This window comes from Camelina sativa, chromosome 2 (genome assembly GCF_030686135.1).
Source record: "Camelina sativa cultivar CO46 ecotype springtype chromosome 2, ASM3068613v1".
Lineage (NCBI taxonomy): Eukaryota > Viridiplantae > Streptophyta > Magnoliopsida > Brassicales > Brassicaceae > Camelina > Camelina sativa.
The window spans coordinates 24,281,960-24,302,025 of NC_141881.1; the positions used below are offsets into that span (position 1 = coordinate 24,281,960).

The window sequence follows — 20,066 nt, forward strand, 5'->3', positions numbered from 1 at the left end:
TTACAAATGCACAAATACTTGCGGAAGTGGAATATGAAGATAAACTTGAAAATTTTTGTATATCTTGTTGTTTTTTTGTTATTGCCTCTTACTTTATGTTAACTCATACAATTCTTTTGTTTTCAGAGTTCTTCATTGAAGAGTAAACCACACTCAGGTCTCGACTACAACTACAAGGTAAATAAGTTTAATGTATTATCTGTCTCTTACTCTTTTACTCTATTCATAATCGTCTAATATGCTTCTTATTTTCATATGAATTCATCATCAAGAGGACAAAAACTATCGGCTTTGGTGTTTTGTTGTCTTGGTTTTTCACTTGGTGTAATTGGTGTTACAATCACTTGGTGTCTCGGCTAGTTATTCACTTGGTGTTTCACTTGGAAAACTTGTTTACTTTGTTGTTTCTTTAGTACTTGGTTTGTTTGTGGTTTGAATTTTGAACATTGGTCTCTTTTTGTGCTTGGTTTTGTTTAATTTTGGATTGAATGAATGGCATTGAGTTTGGTTTTGTTTAATTTTGGATTAAGTTTGGCTACCGGAATCCAACCCGAACCCGATGGATGTATATCCTTGGTTTTTTTTTACCCTCAATTATGGAAAACCATGATTATATACACTGGTGTAAAAAGATAAGGGTTTAAGATGACATCTTCTATATATGGTCTCTTCAATGGTTTTCTGTCTCCTTCTTCTTCTTGTGTTTCCGCATATGGATAAAGCCCTTGGCGCACAAGAGGAAGCCAAGAAACAAAGTGAGTCTTTTGGTCTTTTAGATGTTCCGAGGTCATTAATTAGTATCATTTTACGTTAATTAGTTAGGTTTTTATTATTTTTGTAGTTGTGTTTGATCCTGATTTTGGTTTGAGTTTTGGAACTAATCCGTATATAAATAAACAAATGAGCACTAAAATGATCAAACATTGACTCATGTAATACATAATGTAATGCTGTTTGGGTGGTGCAGGTGCAGAAGAGATTTACCATCCTAGTGCCCGCATTCCTGTCGATCGAGTCACCCGTATATGTCAAAAATTCCCCAAACTTTGTAGTCGTCCTGTTCATGGTCCACATTGTAATTGAATCAAAAGTGCTTACAAATGCAAAAATACTTGCAGAAGTGGAATATGAAGATAGACTTGGAAAAGTTTTGTATATCTTGTCGTTTTTTTGTTATTGCCTCTCTTATACTTTATGTTAACTGATCCAATTCTTTTGTTTTCAGAGTTCTACATTCACACTCAGGTCTCCGCTACAGTTACAAGGTAAATAAGTTCAATGGATTTTCTGTCTCTTACTCTTTTACTCTATTCATGATCGTCTAATATGCTTCTTATTTTCATATGAATTAATCATCAAGAGGACAAGAACTATCGACTTTGGTGTTTTGTTGTTTTGGTGTTTCACTTGGTGCAATTGGTGTTACAATCACTTGGTGTGTCAGCTAGTTTTTCACTTGGTGTTTCATTTGGAAAACTTGTTTACTTTGTTGTTTCTTTAGTACTTGGTTTGTTAAGACATGGAGATGTTTGTTTGTGGTTTGAAGTTTGAACATTGGTTTTTTTTTTGTGTTCGGTTTTGTTTAATTTTGGATTGAATGAATGGCATTGAGTTTGGTTTTGTTTAATTTTGGATTAAGTTCGGATACCTGAACCCGATGGGTGTATATTCGAAACTCGATCCGAATACTAAAAATATCCGAATGTGTCTAGAACCCCCTTACCGAAATACCATATCTGAACTCGATCGGATATCCAAAAGCCAAGACCTACTTAGTCTATAAAAGATTGCTGAAACGCTGAGTGGAAAAGATGACATCTAGTGACAAATTTTAAATCTTAGGGACTAGTCAGCTGCTTTTGGGGCTTTTTTAACATCTGAAGCTTCTAAATCAGAACATATGATTTTAGCCAAATAAGACTTTTACCAAAACGAAAAAAAGTTGGGATGACTCCGAAAATGAAAAAGAGTATTTTAATACATGATTTTGAAAGAGAGAAAAAACATATCTAAATGAGCCCCAAAAAACATCACCTACCTGTATTCTTGACTCTAACCCTAGACCCTTAGAGCACTTTTTTTTTCAGTTAGTATATGGCATAGATGATAGATTGTTAAAAATTATTATTGGTCGGAACATGTATGCACTGAAGGTAGGGCTGGGCAAAATATCCGAACCCGAAAATTTAACCCGAACCCGATTAAAAATACCCGATCCGAACCCGAATCCGAACTTTAAAAATATCCAATTGGATGCTTTTTATAAATGAAATTGATACCCGAACCCGATTAGATATATCCGAACACCCGAACAAATACCCGAAACTATCCAAAGTTATATATATTTAACAATAGGTTGAGTTAATTTACAAGTTTTGCAAATAATTTTATAATCACTATTACAACTTACTAGATAAATTAGTTTTCATTTTTAAATATGTCAATTTTTATATGTTAATTTAGATAGATTATATAGTTTTAATTTTGAATTTGATGTTGTAAGAAGTCAAAAATTATCGGTTTGTGAATTTGATATTTTGTTATTTAGAATTGTCCTTTTCTTTTAATGAATTCAATTTGGTTTGATAACTTTGATTTTTTTTATTTATTTATGATTATAATCATTTTTAATGAATTTGGATTGATTTAGGGATCTTTTATTTTGGTTTGGATTAAAAAATTACAAATCCGATCCGAACTCGAAATATAATTTGAGACTTTGGGTGAAACCCGAAAATACTTAAACCCGATGGGTGTTTACCCGAACCCGACCCGAAATCTAAAATATCTGAATGGGTCTTATGTTTCTAAACCCGAAAACCCGAAATACTCGACCCAAAACCCGAAAGGGTACCCGAATGCTAACTGAAGGTGATTCAAAAATGCTGAGGATCCTTTTATATGCTAAGCATCTTCGTTTTCAGTACCAAATGTTGTGTATCCCACCGCATGAAGGGTCTTGCTCTACTGTGTTGGAAAGTATATTGAGAATTGAGATTTACGTGGCAAATGGATTGGTGGGATGATGAAAGGGCCTTGCTCTACTCGTTTATGAAACGTTGCTTTACCGTGTGAATCAAATGACAGAACATTAAGATTATCCAATTTTTTTTTTCTTTTCAAAACCATATGTTTTGTTTCTCGAAAACCGTTAAAATAACGAGAAAGAACTTCACTGTTATTTTAGTTGGTACATGTTTTAAAAGGAAGAGCAATTTAGGTTAATGATATGCTAGTGTAAAAGATAAGGGTAGGTGATGGCCATTGGTTCACTTGAACAAAATTATCGAAGAATCTCATAATATATATTTCTTTAAATTATCCTTCAGAGTAAGGTCTTTTATATATTTTTTTTATAAATAAAAGTTGGCCACATTTTCTGACCACAAAAAGATGTATATAATCAATAAAAATGCATCTTTAGTAATACCAATAAGATTTTCTACCAAAAAGAAAAAAAAAAAAAAGCAAATAAGTTAACAAAATTAAGCCTTTTGACTTTCATTGAATTTAGGATGAGATTTTAACCAAATGAGATTTTTTTCTTAACAAATAATTTGTTTGCTGTAATTCAAATTTCAAAAAATGAGATAAGATGTTAACACATGATTTGAAATATATATCCAAGTGAGCCAAATAGCCATCACCTACCCTTATATTTTACAGTAGCATATATATGTACCTATATTTCTTCCCTTTTAAAACATTTACGACATTCACTATATGACTATGACTTATCATAATTACAAAATTACATATTGATAAAAAGAGAAGAAAAAAAAAACCCTTCAAAAATACGTTTTAAAGAAAGAAGAAAAAGAAATCTTGAGGTCTTAAACAGGCATAACCGGAAGAAGACAAAGTTTTCAGGTGCATGAGTTCTTCTTTGATTTTATTTTTAAAAAATCTTTGTTATTTATCTTTGTTATAATATTTTATTTTTGCTTAAAATATTATGAGATCTATGTGCTGCATTTACATTTGAAGGATTTTACTTTAGTGTTTTTCTTGCTCCACCATCTGCGTCCACTGAATTTGAATGATAAAAATGTCATATCAATTACGGATATGTAGCATATTTTGTAGAAATCGTTTACAAGGAATTTCATAGCCAGATTTTGTAGAAAAATAAAAAATAAACTTATATTGATATTTGTGAGAAGAAAAACAAAAGTTTAATTAGAAAATTCTGCCAAGTGAGTAGTTATAGTTTTTTTCCACAAAAAAAGAGTAGTTAAAGTTTTCAATAGTTTTTTTGTTTTTTAATTATGTTTTTGAAACAGAGGTAAAATAATTTGTGTACCAGTATTGTAATGTAACTTATACGTTGACTGTTGAGACCTCTGTTTTTATTTTATTAGTTATAAGACAAATGTATTCTTATTGTATTTCTGCATTGTTATTCCTTTTTATAAGTTATAAATAAAGATGTCTTTTTTTAGTGCATTAGATTCGGAAATGTTTATTGAAACTGTAAATGCAAAGGAGATAGCTTCAATTCACTGACCATTTTTGTTTTATCCATAGCAGGATTTCGATTGGAAGAGATGACTTCAAAGAGAATGGCTTCAAGTATCGAACTAGACGCATTATCCAATCTACCGGATGTACTTCTGATTCTGATCATCTCTTGTTTGTCGTTCAAGGAATGTTTAAGGACAAGTTTACTCTCTAAGAGGTGGAGGTATCTCTGTCGTGAGACAAGAAACATTTCTTTCGAGGAGTCCGAGTACGTGGACCGCTCTGTCTCCGACAAAAGATCCAAAAGGATTTCGTTTGTTAACTATATGTGTCAATGGGTCTCTCGATATCAGGGTTACTGCATGGAAACCTTCGAGATTAAGTTCTCTGTTCCATGGGGATTTGCGGCAGAGATGGAGTCCCTGATCGAATTCGCAGTCTCAAGACAAGTCAAGAACCTAGTTCTTGATTTCACAGAATTTTATTGGTCAGTCACTACCGATGCGTCGAAGTATTACAAGGTTTATGTGCATTTACCAGCAAGCGTTTACAATTCAAGAACCCTCGAATCGCTGAAGATATATTCGTGCGGGTTTGACCCCTCGAAATTCACAAACTCTGGATCGCTTAGAAAGCTCTCTATAGGTTGGATCGAACTCACAGGGGCCGAGTCTTTGATATTAACCTCTCCTACGCTCAAGAGTCTAAGTTTTAGTTATTGTTGGGGTGTTGTTATCAACAACATAGCCGGAGATATCAAGGAATTTGAATTTGAGAACTGTGAATTCTCTCGTTACATGGCTTGTTCCTTTGATCTGCCTAATGTAGAGATATTCAAGTACTCAGGCCAAGTGCTTGCTTTTGATGTCAAGAAAATGAATAAGTTCAAAGAAGTTTATTTAGATTTTGAGGCAGAGGGCGACTACGAAGAACCCAATGAAAGAACCAAACTGGAAGGAACTATGCTTTCTGGCTTCCTTAACAGTCTTGGAGGTGCGAGGACCTTAAGTGTATGCCCTTTTCTCCTTCAGGTATATTTATAACTCTTAACATCATTTTCACGTTATTAACATATCTTTGAGAATGAGAAATGAGCAAAATATTTTACTAGGGGATATAGGTTAGTTTCAAAATATAACGATTCTCCCCATGAAAGTTTTTAATAGCCCATGTAGTACTCCCTCCGGTTTTTTTTTACTTATCATTCTAGAGAAATTTTTTTGTTTCATATTACTTGTCGTTTTATGTTTAAGATGGAATTTTATCAATCAAATTTTCAGTCTTATCCCTCACTTTGGCTTATTAATTACTTAAAACAAATAAAATAATACATTAATTAAGGGTAAAATAAAAAAATTAAATTGTTTTATTTATGTGTGTGAAATCAGCTAGAATATAAAACGAGGGAGTAGTAGCTAATATAGTAGTATCTTTACCTTATAAGCTATTGCGTTGTAATTGATGGATATAAAGACGGTTAGTTGACAGTTATCTTTATCTGAGTAAGTGTAAGTGCATGTGTTTTTCTTTTTGAAGGCTATCCAAGAATGTGATGATCCGTCTTCTTTACTTCGTCCTATGGAAACACAACATTTGGTGCTGAGAACAAGGTTGCATGTCATGGAGTTTAAAGGAATTAGGCTCCTCCTCGATAATTGCCCTAACCTAGAAACATTAACTTTCGAATGCATCCGTCGAAGCCTTTTCTCGGTAAGATTACTATATATAGTAGTATTGAATTTGAGAACAATAGTTCCTTTTACTATGTATGATTTTCCCTAAAGCTCAAAATTTTTCGTTTTGATATATTGCAGTACGCTAAGTCATATTGTGGCGTCGGTCCACGTTCATATTGGAAAAAAAATCTTACTTATAAGAATCTTCCTAAGACACTTAAGGTCGTGGTCGTGAGGAACTTCAGTGGTTGCTTTGGAGAGCTAAATGTTTTGAAGGTTTTGATTCAGTCGGGACGTGGGCGTTGTCCCGGTCGTGCGCATGGGCCTGTACTAGAAAGAGTGGAGCTTTACGTGCGTACTGATATGGCGGAATGTCAGAAGATGGAGGCACATGGTGGAGCTGAGATGTTACAGAGTATTTCAGGGGATGTGCAGGTTCTTGTACACGATCCTAAAAGTGTTGCAGAGCTATGATCAAGACTTCTCAGTAGTAATGGTTTGTTTATTTAATTTGTCCCATTTAATGATGTTGTACTCTGTTTGTTTGATTTTCCGAATAATTTGAACTTCTCCGAAAGAATGAGGGGTCATCTATGTGAACCAAACTAAAATCACTATTGAGTAATATTAAGATTTTATATACATCTTGCTTTTATATACTAAAAAATTATATGATTTTCGAAATGAAAATTCTATGATTTTGGAAAGTAAAATAAAATAAAAGTATAAATAAATAAATAAACTCTCCTAGCTCATACTTCGAAGTGACCTACACGAAAATCATCAATTCTTGATCGATTTGCCCGATTGCATTTACAATCAAACGAACATTGAGTCACTGAAGCTATACGCTTGTGGAATCTAACTGGACAAGATTCAAGAACTCGACTGCGCTAAGACCATCTTTACTGGCAGATTCTCTTCGAAATACTCTTATTAAAAAAATAATTAAAAGAAGAGAAAAAAAGAGAATCCATACTTCAGGGAGAAACTTGAGAAACGGTTCTCACAACAAATAAGACAGATGTCAATTGTTTTGTGGTACAAATATTAAAATATAAATAAAAAAGAAAATATGTAAAAAAAAAAAATTATATATTTTTTTGAGAAATGGTCACTGTTACTAGAGTACAGATGCCCTAAGAGGCTTCACAACCGGCTGGTTTCAGAGCTCTGAAGTCACTACCTTGCTTTCCAAGTTTCCGTCTCTTGAGAGTTTGAGATTTATATAAACTGTGCTGAGTCTTGGAGATGAAGAAATGGTTTTGGGTGAAAACCAGAACCGTTTAGTTAAGAGAATTAGTCTTTAAAAACTGCGATTTGGCTGAGCCGATTTGTAAATTTGATATACCAAATTAATAGCAGTAAAGTAATCCTCAAGTATTCTGGAATAGTTCCTTACTTTTACTTCCAGATAGTTAACGAGCAGATGCAAGAATCATACTTCGATCGGAGACGACATATAATATTGGAACCAGAGAAATCCTTGCTTGTCTTGTAACGACATCTCTCTTATGCTAAGACTTTAACTGTCTGTTCATATCTCTTCCAGGTATATATATACAAAATCACTCAACATATCTAACATCTTACACTCATGATCAGACCTTTAGTTACGTTTTTTTTTTGGGAGAAAGATGATCCAAAATGTGGAGGATGAAGATTTGCAACGTTGATTTGAAACACGACATCTGGTATTTAAGAGTTAAGACGAGTCAGCATCCATATGAGTTTGTAGGGATTAAGAACTTGATTAATAAGTACTGTCCGGATTTGGAATCTCTTAATTGGATCCTCCAAGACAAATTATGAAGGTAATTAATTAAGTTACTATACTAGATCTTGTAACTGTTAAAACATACAGTAAAGCAAGATGTCAAAAGAGGAAAGATTGAGTTTAATGGATTGATTTTTGATGTGCAGACGCTTTTTTGAGATTGAACCAAGTAAATATTGGCTTTATCAAATCAGTCTAGAGTGTTTGGAAAAGACGCTTAAAGTCGTTGAGGTGAAGGGTTTTGGTGGTGGTTGGTTTGAGTTACGTGTACTGTAGTATTTGATTCGGTACGCTCGTGTTATGGAGCTTGCTTAGTCTGTATGTGGACGAAGCTCAAAGGAACAAATGCACTTATCGGAGAGCTTATATGGCTCAGCAAATCAAGAAAGCTTCCAGCTGCTTACAAGTTGTAACTATATATATACAAAACAACGTTTGAAATTAAACCCTATTTTTGAGTCGGCATTGGAATGTTTTTTAAACTCTTTGGTCAAACTTTTTAATCCAAAGAAAAAACTTTTTTTGTGATTTTCGAGTGTCTTTTTATGAAGTGTTTAAATTGGCTATCAATTTGTTATTATGAAACAGAGTTGCCAAAAATGTAACTGAAAATTTTGTTTGTTTAATGCAGACTGTGTGTTTTTTTTTTTTTTTTGGCTTAGTTGGTTTTAAAATTGTATTTTTATTTAGTCCATCATCTTAAATCCAAACCCTTCCAAGGTTCTTCAACGAATTATCAAAATAAGCAAAAATAACAATTAATCACGGATTTGGTCTATCCTTATCCGACTTAGATGACGCAAGAGTTGCCAAAGTCAAGATAATTGAACATTTGCAGAATGAAAAAATAATACAGTAAAGATTAATTTTTTTTGTTTTAAACTTTTTTCTTCACGTATAATCCGATTTTATTTTCATTATTTTGTACGAATTAACAGAATATAACCATGGAGACATGGAGTAAATATAGGATATTAGAAATATCTAAGGAAGTAAGTAACATGAAGAGCTTTTTCAAAAAAAAAAGTAAGTAACATGAAGAGAATCCCATTCAATGCAGTACTAGACCCACAAACCAGACACATGCATGGCTAATTGGCCATTGAAGACTTTTCACCGAATAAAAATACCAAAAACTTCGAGACTCATAAGTGACACAACTAAGTCGTCGATGACTATAAGCTTTAAGTCTCTCGCTAGACTGTCCACAGATTTCTTCATCTTCTTTGTCTTTGAGCCTTTCTATATTATCCCCACCATATCTTTAAATTTCTTTAATTGCCACCTCCCTATAGCCTATATAAACGCAAAAGCATGAGCGACACTCAGTGGTGGATCTAGGAAAATTGTTTGATGGGTTCAAAATGGATTCAAACTCATAATTGGTTGGGTTCAAATTGATTTATATTGAAAAAATTAGTGTAAATTAGGAGAAATTTAAAATTTTATTGGTGTCAATTGCACCCATGATTGTCAATGTGCCTCCGCCACTGGCGACACTAATAAGCAAAATAAGGTAATATTAAGAATTTAAGATGACATCTTCTATATATGGTCTCTTCAATGGTTTTCTGTCTCCTTCTTCTTCTTGTGTTTCCGCATATGGATAAAGCCCTTGGCGCACAAGAGGAAGCCAAGAAACAAAGTGAGTCTTTTGGTCTTTTAGATGTTCCGAGGTCATTAATTAGTATCATTTTACGTTAATTAGTTAGGTTTTTATTATTTTTGTAGTTGTGTTTGATCCTGATTTTGGTTTGAGTTTTGGAACTAATCCGTATATAAATAAACAAATGAGCACTAAAATGATCAAACATTGACTCATGTAATACATAATGTAATGCTGTTTGGGTGGTGCAGGTGCAGAAGAGATTTACCATCCTAGTGCCCGCATTCCTGTCGATCGAGTCACCCGTATATGTCAAAAATTCCCCAAACTTTGTAGTCGTCCTGTTCATGGTCCACATTCAGAGCCGGTCCCAAGCACAAGCTGGTGAAGCATGTGCTTGCGGCCGTGAAATAATATCTAGATTTTCGGCCCTTTATTTCATAAAAGTTTCATTAGTGTAATGGTTAAAGTTAACTAGAAAGCAAAGGAGGACATGTGTTCGAGCCTCATCAACACCTTTTTTAACAATTTTTTTTCTTCTTTCCTTTGGTTCACTAGAAAATCAGCCTTAACATGATGTTGGGCTTGTGGCCTCAATATATTGTGCGACGGCTCTGTCCACATTAAAAATCTCCTCCGCCCCACAGGCCTTTCAAAGGCACACAAGGACCTGGTCATTGACCTCAGCGTGTTAACTGGCTAATTAACACAGTTAAAATAGATGTTGAAATTAGCCAAATTTTACATAATTGAGGTATAAAATTTGAAATTTGGATGATTTAGGTTGATTTATGCTGGGTACTAAAATTCATGTATAAATAAGTGTTTCACAAATAGTTATGATTGATTTTGGCCATTTCCAATACATATCTGAAAGAGGCTGTTGAGAATCCGAATGTGATGATGGAGACTGACTATAATGTTCTTTCTTGGTGGAAACTTAACTGTGGCAAGTACCGTATTTTATCACAAACGGCTCTTGATGTCTTTGTTATGCAATTGTCATATGTAGCATCTGAAAGTGATATTAGCACAAATTGTAGGATAATAGAACCACATAGAAGTTGCCTAACTCCCTATATGGTTGAGGTTTTGATGTGTATTGAATAGTGGATGAAACAAGACATTGCAATTGAATAAAAAGTGCTTACCAATGCACAAATACTTGCAGAAGTGGAATATGAAGATAAACTTGGAAAGTTTTGTATATTTTTTTTTTTTGTTATTGCCTCCTACTTTATGTTAACTCATCCAATTCTTTTGTTTTCAGTGTTCTACATTGAAGAGTAAGCCACACTCATGTTTCGACTACAACTACAAGGTAAATAAGTTTAATGTATTGTCTGTCTCTTACTCTTTTACTCTATTCATAATCATCTAATATGCTTCTTATTTTCATATGAATTCATCATCAAGAGGAAAAGAACTATCGGCTTTGGTGTTTCACTTGGTGCAATTGGTGTTACAATCACTTGGTTTGTCGGCTAGTTTTTCACTTGGTGTTTCATTTGGAAAACTTGTTTACTTTGTTGTTTCTTTAGTACTTGGTTTGTTTGTGGTTTCAATTTTGAACATTGGTCTCTTTTTGTGCTTGGTTTTGTTTAATTTCGGATTGAATGAATGGCATTGAGTTTGGTTTTGTTTAATTTTGGATTAAGTTTGGCTACCCGAATCCGACCCGAACCTGATGGATGTATATTCGAAATCCGACCCGAATAATAGAAATACCCAAATGTGTCTTGAACCCCATAATCGAAATACCCAAAAATCCAAAATACTCGACCTGAACCCGATCGGATACCCAAATGCCAAGACCTACTTAGTTTAAAAAAATTGCTGAAATGCTGAGTGGAGAAGATGACATCCAGTGGCAAAATTTAAATCCTAGGGACTTGCCAGCTGCTTTCGGGGGATTTTTTTTTTAACATCTCAAGCTTCTGAATCAAAACATATGATTTTAGCCAAATAAGACTTTTACCAAAACGAAAACAAGTTGCTATGACTCCGAAAATGGAAAGAGTATTTTAACACATGGTTTTGAAAGATGAGCCATCATCACCTACCCGTATTCTTGACTCTACCCTAGTACCGTTACAGCACTTTTTTTTTTTTTTCAGTTAGTATATGGCATAGATGATAGATTGTTACAAATTATTCTTGGTCGGAACATGTATGCACTGAAGGTGATTCAAAAATGCTGATGAATGATGATCCCTTTATATGCTAAGCATCTTTCGTTTTCACCAAATATTGTATATCCCACCGCATGAAGGGTCTTGCTCTACTGTGTTGGAAACTATATATTGAGATTTACGTGGTAAATGGATGTGTGGATGATGAAACTTGAAAGGGCCTTGCTCTACGTATGGGTTGGTAAAATGGTTTATAAGGAAAAGCAATTCAGGTTAATCAATATGCTGGTGTAAAAAGATAAGGGTTTAGGGTAGGTGATGGCTATTGGCTCACTTAACAAAATTATATATCGAAAAAAATCCCATTATATATTCATTTCTTTAAATTATCCTTCAGAGTAAGGGATTTTATATATTCTTTTTATATAAAAAAGTTGGTCACATTTCTGACCACAAAAAGATATATAATTAATAAAAATGCATCTTTAGTAATACTAAGAAGATTTTTTACCAAAAAGAAAAAAGCAAATAAGTTAACCAAATTAAGACTTTTGTCTTTTAATTTAAGATTTTAACCAAATAAGATTTTTTTCATAACAAATAATTTGTTTGCTGTAATTCAAAAAATGAGATAAGATGTTAACACATGATTTGAAATATATATCTGAGTCAATAGCCATCACCTACCCTTATATTTTACAGTAGCATATCCAAGAGAAGAGAGAAATCTTGAGATCTTAAACAGGCATAACCACAAGAAGACAAAGTTTTCAGGTACATCAGTTCTTCTTTTATTTTATTTTTAAAATCGTTGTTGTTATAATATTTTTATTTTGCTTAAATACTTATGAGATATATGTGCTGTATTTACATTTTAATGATTTTATTTTAGTGTTTTTCTTGCTCCACCATCTGCGTCCATTGATTTTGAATGATAAAAATGATGTTGTATGTTTTCTTATTGTAATTTTGTTTTGTTATTCCTTCTTAAAAGTTATATATAAAGATGTCTTTTTGTTCTATTGTTTTATGGCTAGTGCAATAGATTCGGACATGTTTATTGAAAATTTAAAACTGTAAATGCCAAGGAGATAACTTCAATTCACTAACGATTATTGTTTTATGGATAGTAGGATTTCGATTGGAAGAGATGACTTCTAAGAGAATGGCTTCAAGTATCGAACTAGACGCATTATCCAATCTACCAGATGATCTTCTGATTATGATCATCTCTTGTTTGTCGTTTAAGGAATGTTTAAGGACCAGTTTACTCTCTAAGAGGTGGAGGTATCTCTGTCGTGAGACAAGAAACATTTCTTTCGAGGAGTCCGAGTACGTGGACCGCTCTGTCTCCGACAAAAGATCCAAAAGGATTTCGTTTGTTAACTATATGTGTCAATGGGTCTCTCGATATCAGGGTTACTGCATGGAAACCTTCGAGATTAAGTTCTCTGTTCCATGGGGATTTGCGGCAGAGATGGAGTCCCTGATCGAATTCGCAGTCGCAAGAAAAGTCAAGAACCTAGTTCTTGATTTCACAGACTTTTATTGGTCAGTCACTACCGATGCGTCGAGGTATTACAAGGTTTATGTGCATTTACCAGCAAGCGTTTACAATTCAAGAACCCTCGAATCGCTGAAGATATATTCGTGCGGGTTTGACCCCTCGAAATTCACAAACTCTGGATCGCTTAGAAAGCTCTCTATAGGTTGGATCGAACTCACAGGGGCCGAGTCTTTGATATTAACCTCTCCTACGCTCAAGAGTCTAAGTTTTAGTTATTGTTGGGGTGTTGTTATCAACAACATAGCCGGAGATATCAAGGAATTTGTATTTGAGAACTGTGAATTCTCTCTTTACATGGCTTGTTCCTTTGATTTGCCTAATGTAGAGATATTCAAGTACTCAGGCCAAGTGCTTGCTTTTGATGTCAAGAAAATGAATAAGTTCAAAGAAGTTTATTTAGATTTTGAGGCAGAGGGTGAATACGAAGAACCCAATCAAAGAAGCAAAAAAGAAGGAACTCTGCTTTCTGGCTTCCTTAACAGTCTTCGAGGTGCGAGCACCTTAAGTGTATGCTCTTTTCTCCTTCAGGTATATACTTAACTCTTAACATCTTTACATTACATATTCACGTTATTAACATATCTTTGAGAATGAGAATTGAGCAGAATATTTTACTAGGGGATATAGTTTGGTTTCAAAATATAACAATTCTCCCTATGAAAGTTTTTAATATATAGCCTAGTGGATAAAAGGAATATGTAGTAGTAGTAGCGAATATAGTAGTATGTGTAGTATCTTTACCTTATAAGCTAATTGATTGATATAAAGACGATTAGTTTACAGTTATCTTTATCTGAGTAAGTGTAAGTGCATGTGTTTTTCTTTTTGAAGGCTATCCAAGAATGTGATGATCCGTCTTCTTTACTTCGTCCTATGGAAACACAACATTTGGTGCTGAGAACGAGGATGCATGTCATGGAGTTTAAAGGAATTAGGCTCCTCCTCGATAATTGCCCTAACCTGGAAACATTAACTTTCGAATGCATCCGTCGAAGCCTTTTCTCGGTAAGATTACTATATATAGTAGTATTGAATTTGAGAACAATAGTTCCTTTTACTATGTGTGATTTTCCCTAAAGCTCAAAAATTTTCGTTTTGATATATTGCAGTACGCTAAGTCATATTGTGGCGTCGGTCCACGTTCATACTGGAAAAAAAATCTTACCTACCAGAATCTTCCTAAGACACTTAAGGTCGTGGTCGTGAAGAACTTCAGTGGTTGCTTTGGAGAGCTAAATGTTTTGACGGTTTTGATTCAGTCGGGACGTAGGCGTTGTCCCGGACGTGCGCATGGTCCTGTACTAGAAAGAGTGGAGCTTTACGTGAGTAGTGATATGGCGGAATGTCAGAGGATGGAGGCACATGATGGAGCCAAGATGTTACAGAGTATTTCAGGGGATGTGCAGGTTCTTGTACACGATCCTCGAAGAGTTGCAGAGCTATGATCAGGACTTCTTAGTATTAGTGGTTTGCTTATTTGTCCCATTTCATGATGTTTGTTTGATTTTCCAAATAATTTGAACTTCTTGGAAAGGATAAGGACTTGGTCATCTATGTGAACCATAAATAGTAAAGAATTATTGAGTAATATTTAGATTTTATTTACATCTTGTTTTTATATATTTTTAAAACAATTCTATAATTTTCGAAATTAAAATTTCTATGATTTTCAAAAAACTCATCATCGCTCATACTTCGAAGTGACCTAGACAAAAATCATCAATTTTTGATCAATTTACCCGATTGTGTTTACAATCAAACGAACATTGAGTCACTAAAACTATACGCTTGTGGAATCAACTCGACAAGATTCAAGAACTCGACTCTGCGCTAAGAAGCTTCAAAATCGGTTGGTTTCAGATCTCTGAAGTCACTACCTTGCTTTCCAAGTTTCCGACTCTTGAGAGTTTGAGATTCATAAACTGTGCGAGTCTTGGAGATGAAGAAATGGTTTTGGGTGAAAACCAGAACCGTTTAGTTAAGAAAATTAGTCCCTAAAGACTGCGATATACTATTGGAACCGGAGAAATCCTTGCTCGTCTTGTAACGACATCTCTCTTATGCTAAGACTTAAACTGTCTGTTCATATTTCCTCCAGGTATATACAAAATCACTCAACATATCTAACATCTTACACACTCATGATCACTGATCAGACATTTAATTACGTTTGTTTTTTTTTTTTTGGGAGAAAGATGGTCCATAATGTGGAGGATGAAGTTGCAACATCTGGTGTTAAACAGTTGAGGACGAGTTTGCATCCATATGAGTTTGTAGGGGTTTAGGTACTTGATTAATAACTGTCCGGATTTGGAATCTCTCACGTTTTAAATGGTTTCTCCAAGACCAATTATGAAGGTAATTAATTAAGTTACTACAATACTAGAAATAGGCTCGCGCATCGATATATTTAATTTTATTTTATTAACTAGCAATTGATCCGCGCTACGCGCGGGAGTTAGATGAAAGTGTATTTGGGGGGTTTTGTTGTGTGTATTATTTTTTGGTTATGTAAATTCATCTTTATGTCTGTGTTTGTATTTGATTTGGTTGCTTATGTTGTTTGTTGGATATTTAAAAAAAAAATAGGTTTTGCAGTAAATATAACTTAGTGTGTTTTTTTCTTTTCAAAATTTGAGATTATCTTCTGTGTTTTTTAAATATTTTTAAAATAATTATGATTAGAAGTTAACATTGTGTACTTAAAGTTGTTGTTTTGCTGTAGTTGTTAGTTGTGATGAATGTATTATTATTTGTCATTGCCTAGTATTTGACCTGTGCTTAGCGGAGGAGTTTGATTAGAGTGTGATATGTGTTTTTTGTGGATATTTATAAAGTGTTTTGTTATTTTCTCTTTATATCTTGGTTGCTATTTTTTTATGTTTTTTTTTCATGGTCATTTTGGCTTTCTTGCTTACTTTTTTTTTGCATTAAGTATAATCTACTGCGTAGTTTTACATTTTTATTTTATATTAATTGTGTTTATTTTAAAATTTGCTTTTGTTTTTCAGTTATTTAAATTGCATAGTTGTAGATTATGATGTATAAGTTGATTTCTGGATGTAATTGTTTTTTTTTCTTGTTATCCGTTTGTCTTTTTGTGATTGTGTTACAAAGTTTGTAAGTTAGTAATTTTTTATAAAGTATTTAATTTACTTACATTCAGGTGTTTATATATATATATTTTTTCTTACGTACATTGATTGGGCCCAAATATCCGTTTAGACCTTTAAAGGTAGTGGTGTTTTGGGTTTAGATTGGGTTTTATCGATTTGAGGATGTATTTGTCCTTTTGGGGAAATAGCCCGTGTCTTGTAATTGTGTTTTTTCTTCTTTACCGTATATCGGTTGTTGGACGGAATGGTGTATTTTGATCTAAAGGATAGTAGTAGGCTTGTAGATGTAATTTTGATGGATGTTCTTCGTTTTGAAGCATTCATTGTGTCGATACAAAAAACTTTAATTTTTTTTGGTGCCTTTGGGAAGGTTTTGTCTTACCTTCGAATTGGTGGTGGATAATTGGTGCTCTCCTGGTTAGTTCGTTGACCGTCTGTGTTAATTGGCTCTCCCATGTGTACATTTCATTCTCTAATTAAGTAATCGACTCTTTTAAGAAGGTTGTTATAATTTGAGTTTCAATAGGACCATCTCAGTATTTGGCTGGATTTACTCTGATTTGCTCTTTTTGTTGTTTTTTGTGGATTTCTGTTTGCGTATGTATTGATTCTGAAATACTATTGGTTCTGCTGTTTTTTGCTACTTTTCGGGAGCCTTGGCTTTGACTCGATTTCATTTACTAATCTTTTTTTAGCGTCTCTTTTGTGGTTTGTTAGTGTATGTATCTCTTACCTTTTTTGTTAGTTTGGTGATAGATGTGTCAACAGGTGCCAAATTAGGTTTACTTTGTTTTAGTTTCGTTACCTTCATCCTGTTTTATTTTTCTTAATTCCCATGTTCTGACTGGTCTTCCCTTTTGTACTTTTGCGACCTTGCTTTTGTTTACTGTATTTTTCTTTGAAGTTGTTCTTTGTGCATAACAATTTTATATCTTATAGATAAACACCATTTTGCTAATATCTTTATCCTCGTGTTCATAGTTGTTTGTAATATATGTTGACTTATGTTGGCATGCTGCGCTATTGTTTTTAATAAGTTGTTTCCAATTTTGTTGTATTTTCAATTGTTTGAGATTGGACACATTGACATAACATTTGAATTAAAAAACTTGTAAAGAACTCTTACATTGGAAATATAGGTCATAATTAAAGGATGATAACATTCATAAACTATATTGACGATCGTTTAGCTAAAAGAAGAAGACAAATTTGACCATTTGTTTGTAGTAGTAGCAATGAGGGCATCTCTATTCCATGTCAGTGAGGCTACAGATGATGGTTGGTTGAACTTCTCTCAATGTAGTGAAGTAGCATTGTAGTTTTTGCACATTGATTTTGTGTAAGGACTTCTTGTTATTTTTCCAGCATTGATCACCCTTTGCTTTGATTCCTTTGATGTAGTGTGCCTCCACATTTCCACTTGCAATGCATTTTTCCATTAGATCTTAGTACTTTCTTATTGCTGCTAGTGGATGCATTGCTAGTGATCTTAGGTTGATATTTTTGTAAACTCGATGATCTTGGGTTGCCTTTGCAAGGTCTGGTGATGCTAGCATAATATGCCTGACCAATTTTCGTGAAATCAGAGCAGCTCTTGAGATGATTTAACAAAGAATAAGTAATTATAAACGAAAGGATGAAAGAAATGTTTACATAACAAACACTGAAAAAAATATTAATTACAAAAAAGTGATACACAACTAAGAAAAAAAAGGTAAACAACGATGATGGTATCATATTGGGCATAGTGGTATACGGTGGATTATTTATAGTGCTTGAAGTCTGTTACTTCTGTTTTTTAGATTAGATAAGAAAGAATCTAGAATATCTTGATTGTGGAGTTTTAAATGACACATCTTTTTTGCCGTAAAAAAAGGGGATAAAATAAAAAATGATACATACATCTCTTTAAGATTGAGAAATATATGATCTAACTAATTTAAAAATATTTATAAGATTTGAATATTTGATATTTGTTTGTTATTAGAGAAATTATATCATCGCAATCAAACACAATCTTTATAAATGGTAAAACATTGATTGTGGAAAAAATCCTTTTAATTTGTTTGAAATATTCTAGTATAATATTTGATTGAAACTCTTCGAAAACCAAACATTATTCACTCTAAAATATATTTTAATCGTTGATAATAAATGTAAAGTTTGATTCTGTTTTCTATTTTAGATTTTCACCGAATTTTACGGCAAATATTTCGTATCCACATTTTTTTAATTTAGTTGAGTCATTAATATTCTTTCCAATATTATTTTTTTGGTAGGGGACAGGGAGACAAAAATCCCCCTATTATTTATTCAGAAATTTAAAAACAATTACAAATGAATAGACCGTGGGACTGCAACCTCCCGAACATCTTCGTCAACTAACCAAGCCATATCATCCGGAACCAACTCCAGCGATTGAAAACCCAAGGGTAACGTAAAAGCATAGTCGGCTAGCGCATCTGCAAGACGGTTCGCCTCTCTATACACATGTGTGAAACGGACTATCCAGTCCCTAGATATAAAGCCTTGGCACAAGCGTACCAGGAAGGACAAGGGATGAGACTCACTGATCCCTATCGTTAAAAAATCCACCACCAACTTTGAATCCACCTCAACCTCTAACCTTTGAATATTCTTCCCCCATGCGATATAAAGACCATAATATATCCCCCACAACTCCGCTAATGGAGCGGAACATATGCCAATGTTAAGAACAAAACCACCACACCAACTACCCAAATGATCTCGCAATACACCACCCGTCGTTGCAAGTCCCGGATTGCCCCGGGACGCTCCATCAGTGTTAAGTTTCATCCATCCCTCAGTCGGAGCTTGCCATGAGACCATCCTTACCACCCGTCCCGTGGAAAGAGTTTGATCCCGAGCCACTCTGTTAGCTTTACCAACCTCTTCTGCTAGATCCCGGAGAAATTGTACTCTATCTCGACATTTGCCAGTAGAGCCAAAGACATTTGCGCATCGCCATTTCCAACCCCACCAAACACCCATAGCAAATAGTGTGGACCAAGATGAACCCGCAACATCCCCTGCAACAGCCAAATTCATATACAACCATCCAAATAAAGTTGTACTAAAAAACGCCTGTCGCTTCCGGACCGGTACAAGGCGAGTCCAAACCCCTGACATCGCCGGACAGTCTCGCAGGACATGCACTATCGACTCCTCTCCTCCTTTACAAACTTGGCAAATATTTGTCTCACCAAGATGCCTTCGATACCTCTCCTGATTTGTCATGATTGCTTGCTGAGTAACCAACAAAGAAAAATTCTCACTCTCTCCGGAGCCACCACCCTCCATACCCTAGCATAAAAGGCTTCCATATTCTGCCGAGGTACCCGGTTTGTATTAAGTAACATACAGGCAGACTTTACAGAAAAACACCCATCAGCTGATCCTCCCCAAGCTAGCCGGTCTTTAGCTCCCGTGACATTGTCAAGTACTACTGCAGACAACTCCAACCTTGTGTGATGATCCACATACGGAAGTATACTGCTCAGAACCCAACCTGTATCATCCCTCCATAAATCTTTAACCCGAAGTGTATTCCACTCCTCTGGTAAGTCTGTAACTGTACACTCCTTTAACGGTCGCGCTGATAACCATTTGTCATCCCAGAAACAAATATCTCGACCATTCCCCAACACCCATCTATAGCCTTGGCAAACAACATCACGCAGGCCAACTCTTATACTTCGCCAAGTTGAGGA

The 20,066-nt window shown here is 34.3% G+C and overlaps 2 protein-coding genes and 1 long non-coding RNA gene across 4 annotated transcripts; all 3 read left to right on the top strand.

Moving 5' to 3' along the window:
- The first annotated feature begins 3,506 nt into the window (after positions 1-3,506).
- On the top strand, positions 3,507-6,775 carry LOC104755137 (putative F-box/LRR-repeat protein At1g56400). Its single transcript, XM_087477923.1, has 4 exons — positions 3,507-3,870; positions 4,531-5,492; positions 5,998-6,171; positions 6,276-6,775. Exons 2-4 carry the CDS (start codon positions 4,548-4,550, stop codon positions 6,609-6,611), a joined length of 1,455 nt encoding a protein of 484 aa, XP_087334049.1. The 5' UTR covers positions 3,507-3,870; positions 4,531-4,547; the 3' UTR covers positions 6,612-6,775.
- A 2,466-nt stretch (positions 6,776-9,241) lies between these two features.
- LOC147949151 (uncharacterized) lies at positions 9,242-11,166 on the top strand. Of its 2 annotated transcripts, none has more exons than XR_015570420.1 (4): positions 9,242-9,559; positions 9,772-10,469; positions 10,631-10,841; positions 10,937-11,166. It is a non-coding gene; the product is annotated as an uncharacterized LOC147949151 (long non-coding RNA). The 2 variants fall into 2 exon arrangements; XR_015570422.1 differs by having other exon boundaries at positions 10,791-10,841.
- A 1,078-nt stretch (positions 11,167-12,244) lies between these two features.
- LOC104755148 (putative F-box/LRR-repeat protein At1g56400) lies at positions 12,245-14,882 on the top strand. The gene is made up of 4 exons (XM_019231125.2): positions 12,245-12,426; positions 12,786-13,747; positions 14,051-14,224; positions 14,329-14,882. Exons 2-4 carry the CDS (start codon positions 12,803-12,805, stop codon positions 14,662-14,664), a joined length of 1,455 nt encoding a protein of 484 aa, XP_019086670.2. The 5' UTR covers positions 12,245-12,426; positions 12,786-12,802; the 3' UTR covers positions 14,665-14,882.
- Positions 14,883-20,066: the final 5,184 nt, after the last annotated feature.

Bases quoted from the DNA above. Each gene is read 5' to 3' on its own strand.
- LOC104755137 (XM_087477923.1), top strand. From the start codon at position 4,548: ATGACTTCAAAGAGAATGGCTTCAAGTATCGAACTAGACGCATTATCC. The intron at 5,493-5,997 runs GTATATTTATAA...TTCTTTTTGAAG, and splicing joins TATGCCCTTTTCTCCTTCAG to GCTATCCAAGAATGTGATGA. The intron at 6,172-6,275 runs GTAAGATTACTA...GATATATTGCAG, and splicing joins TCCGTCGAAGCCTTTTCTCG to TACGCTAAGTCATATTGTGG.
- LOC104755148 (XM_019231125.2), top strand. From the start codon at position 12,803: ATGACTTCTAAGAGAATGGCTTCAAGTATCGAACTAGACGCATTATCC. The intron at 13,748-14,050 runs GTATATACTTAA...TTCTTTTTGAAG, and splicing joins TATGCTCTTTTCTCCTTCAG to GCTATCCAAGAATGTGATGA. The intron at 14,225-14,328 runs GTAAGATTACTA...GATATATTGCAG, and splicing joins TCCGTCGAAGCCTTTTCTCG to TACGCTAAGTCATATTGTGG.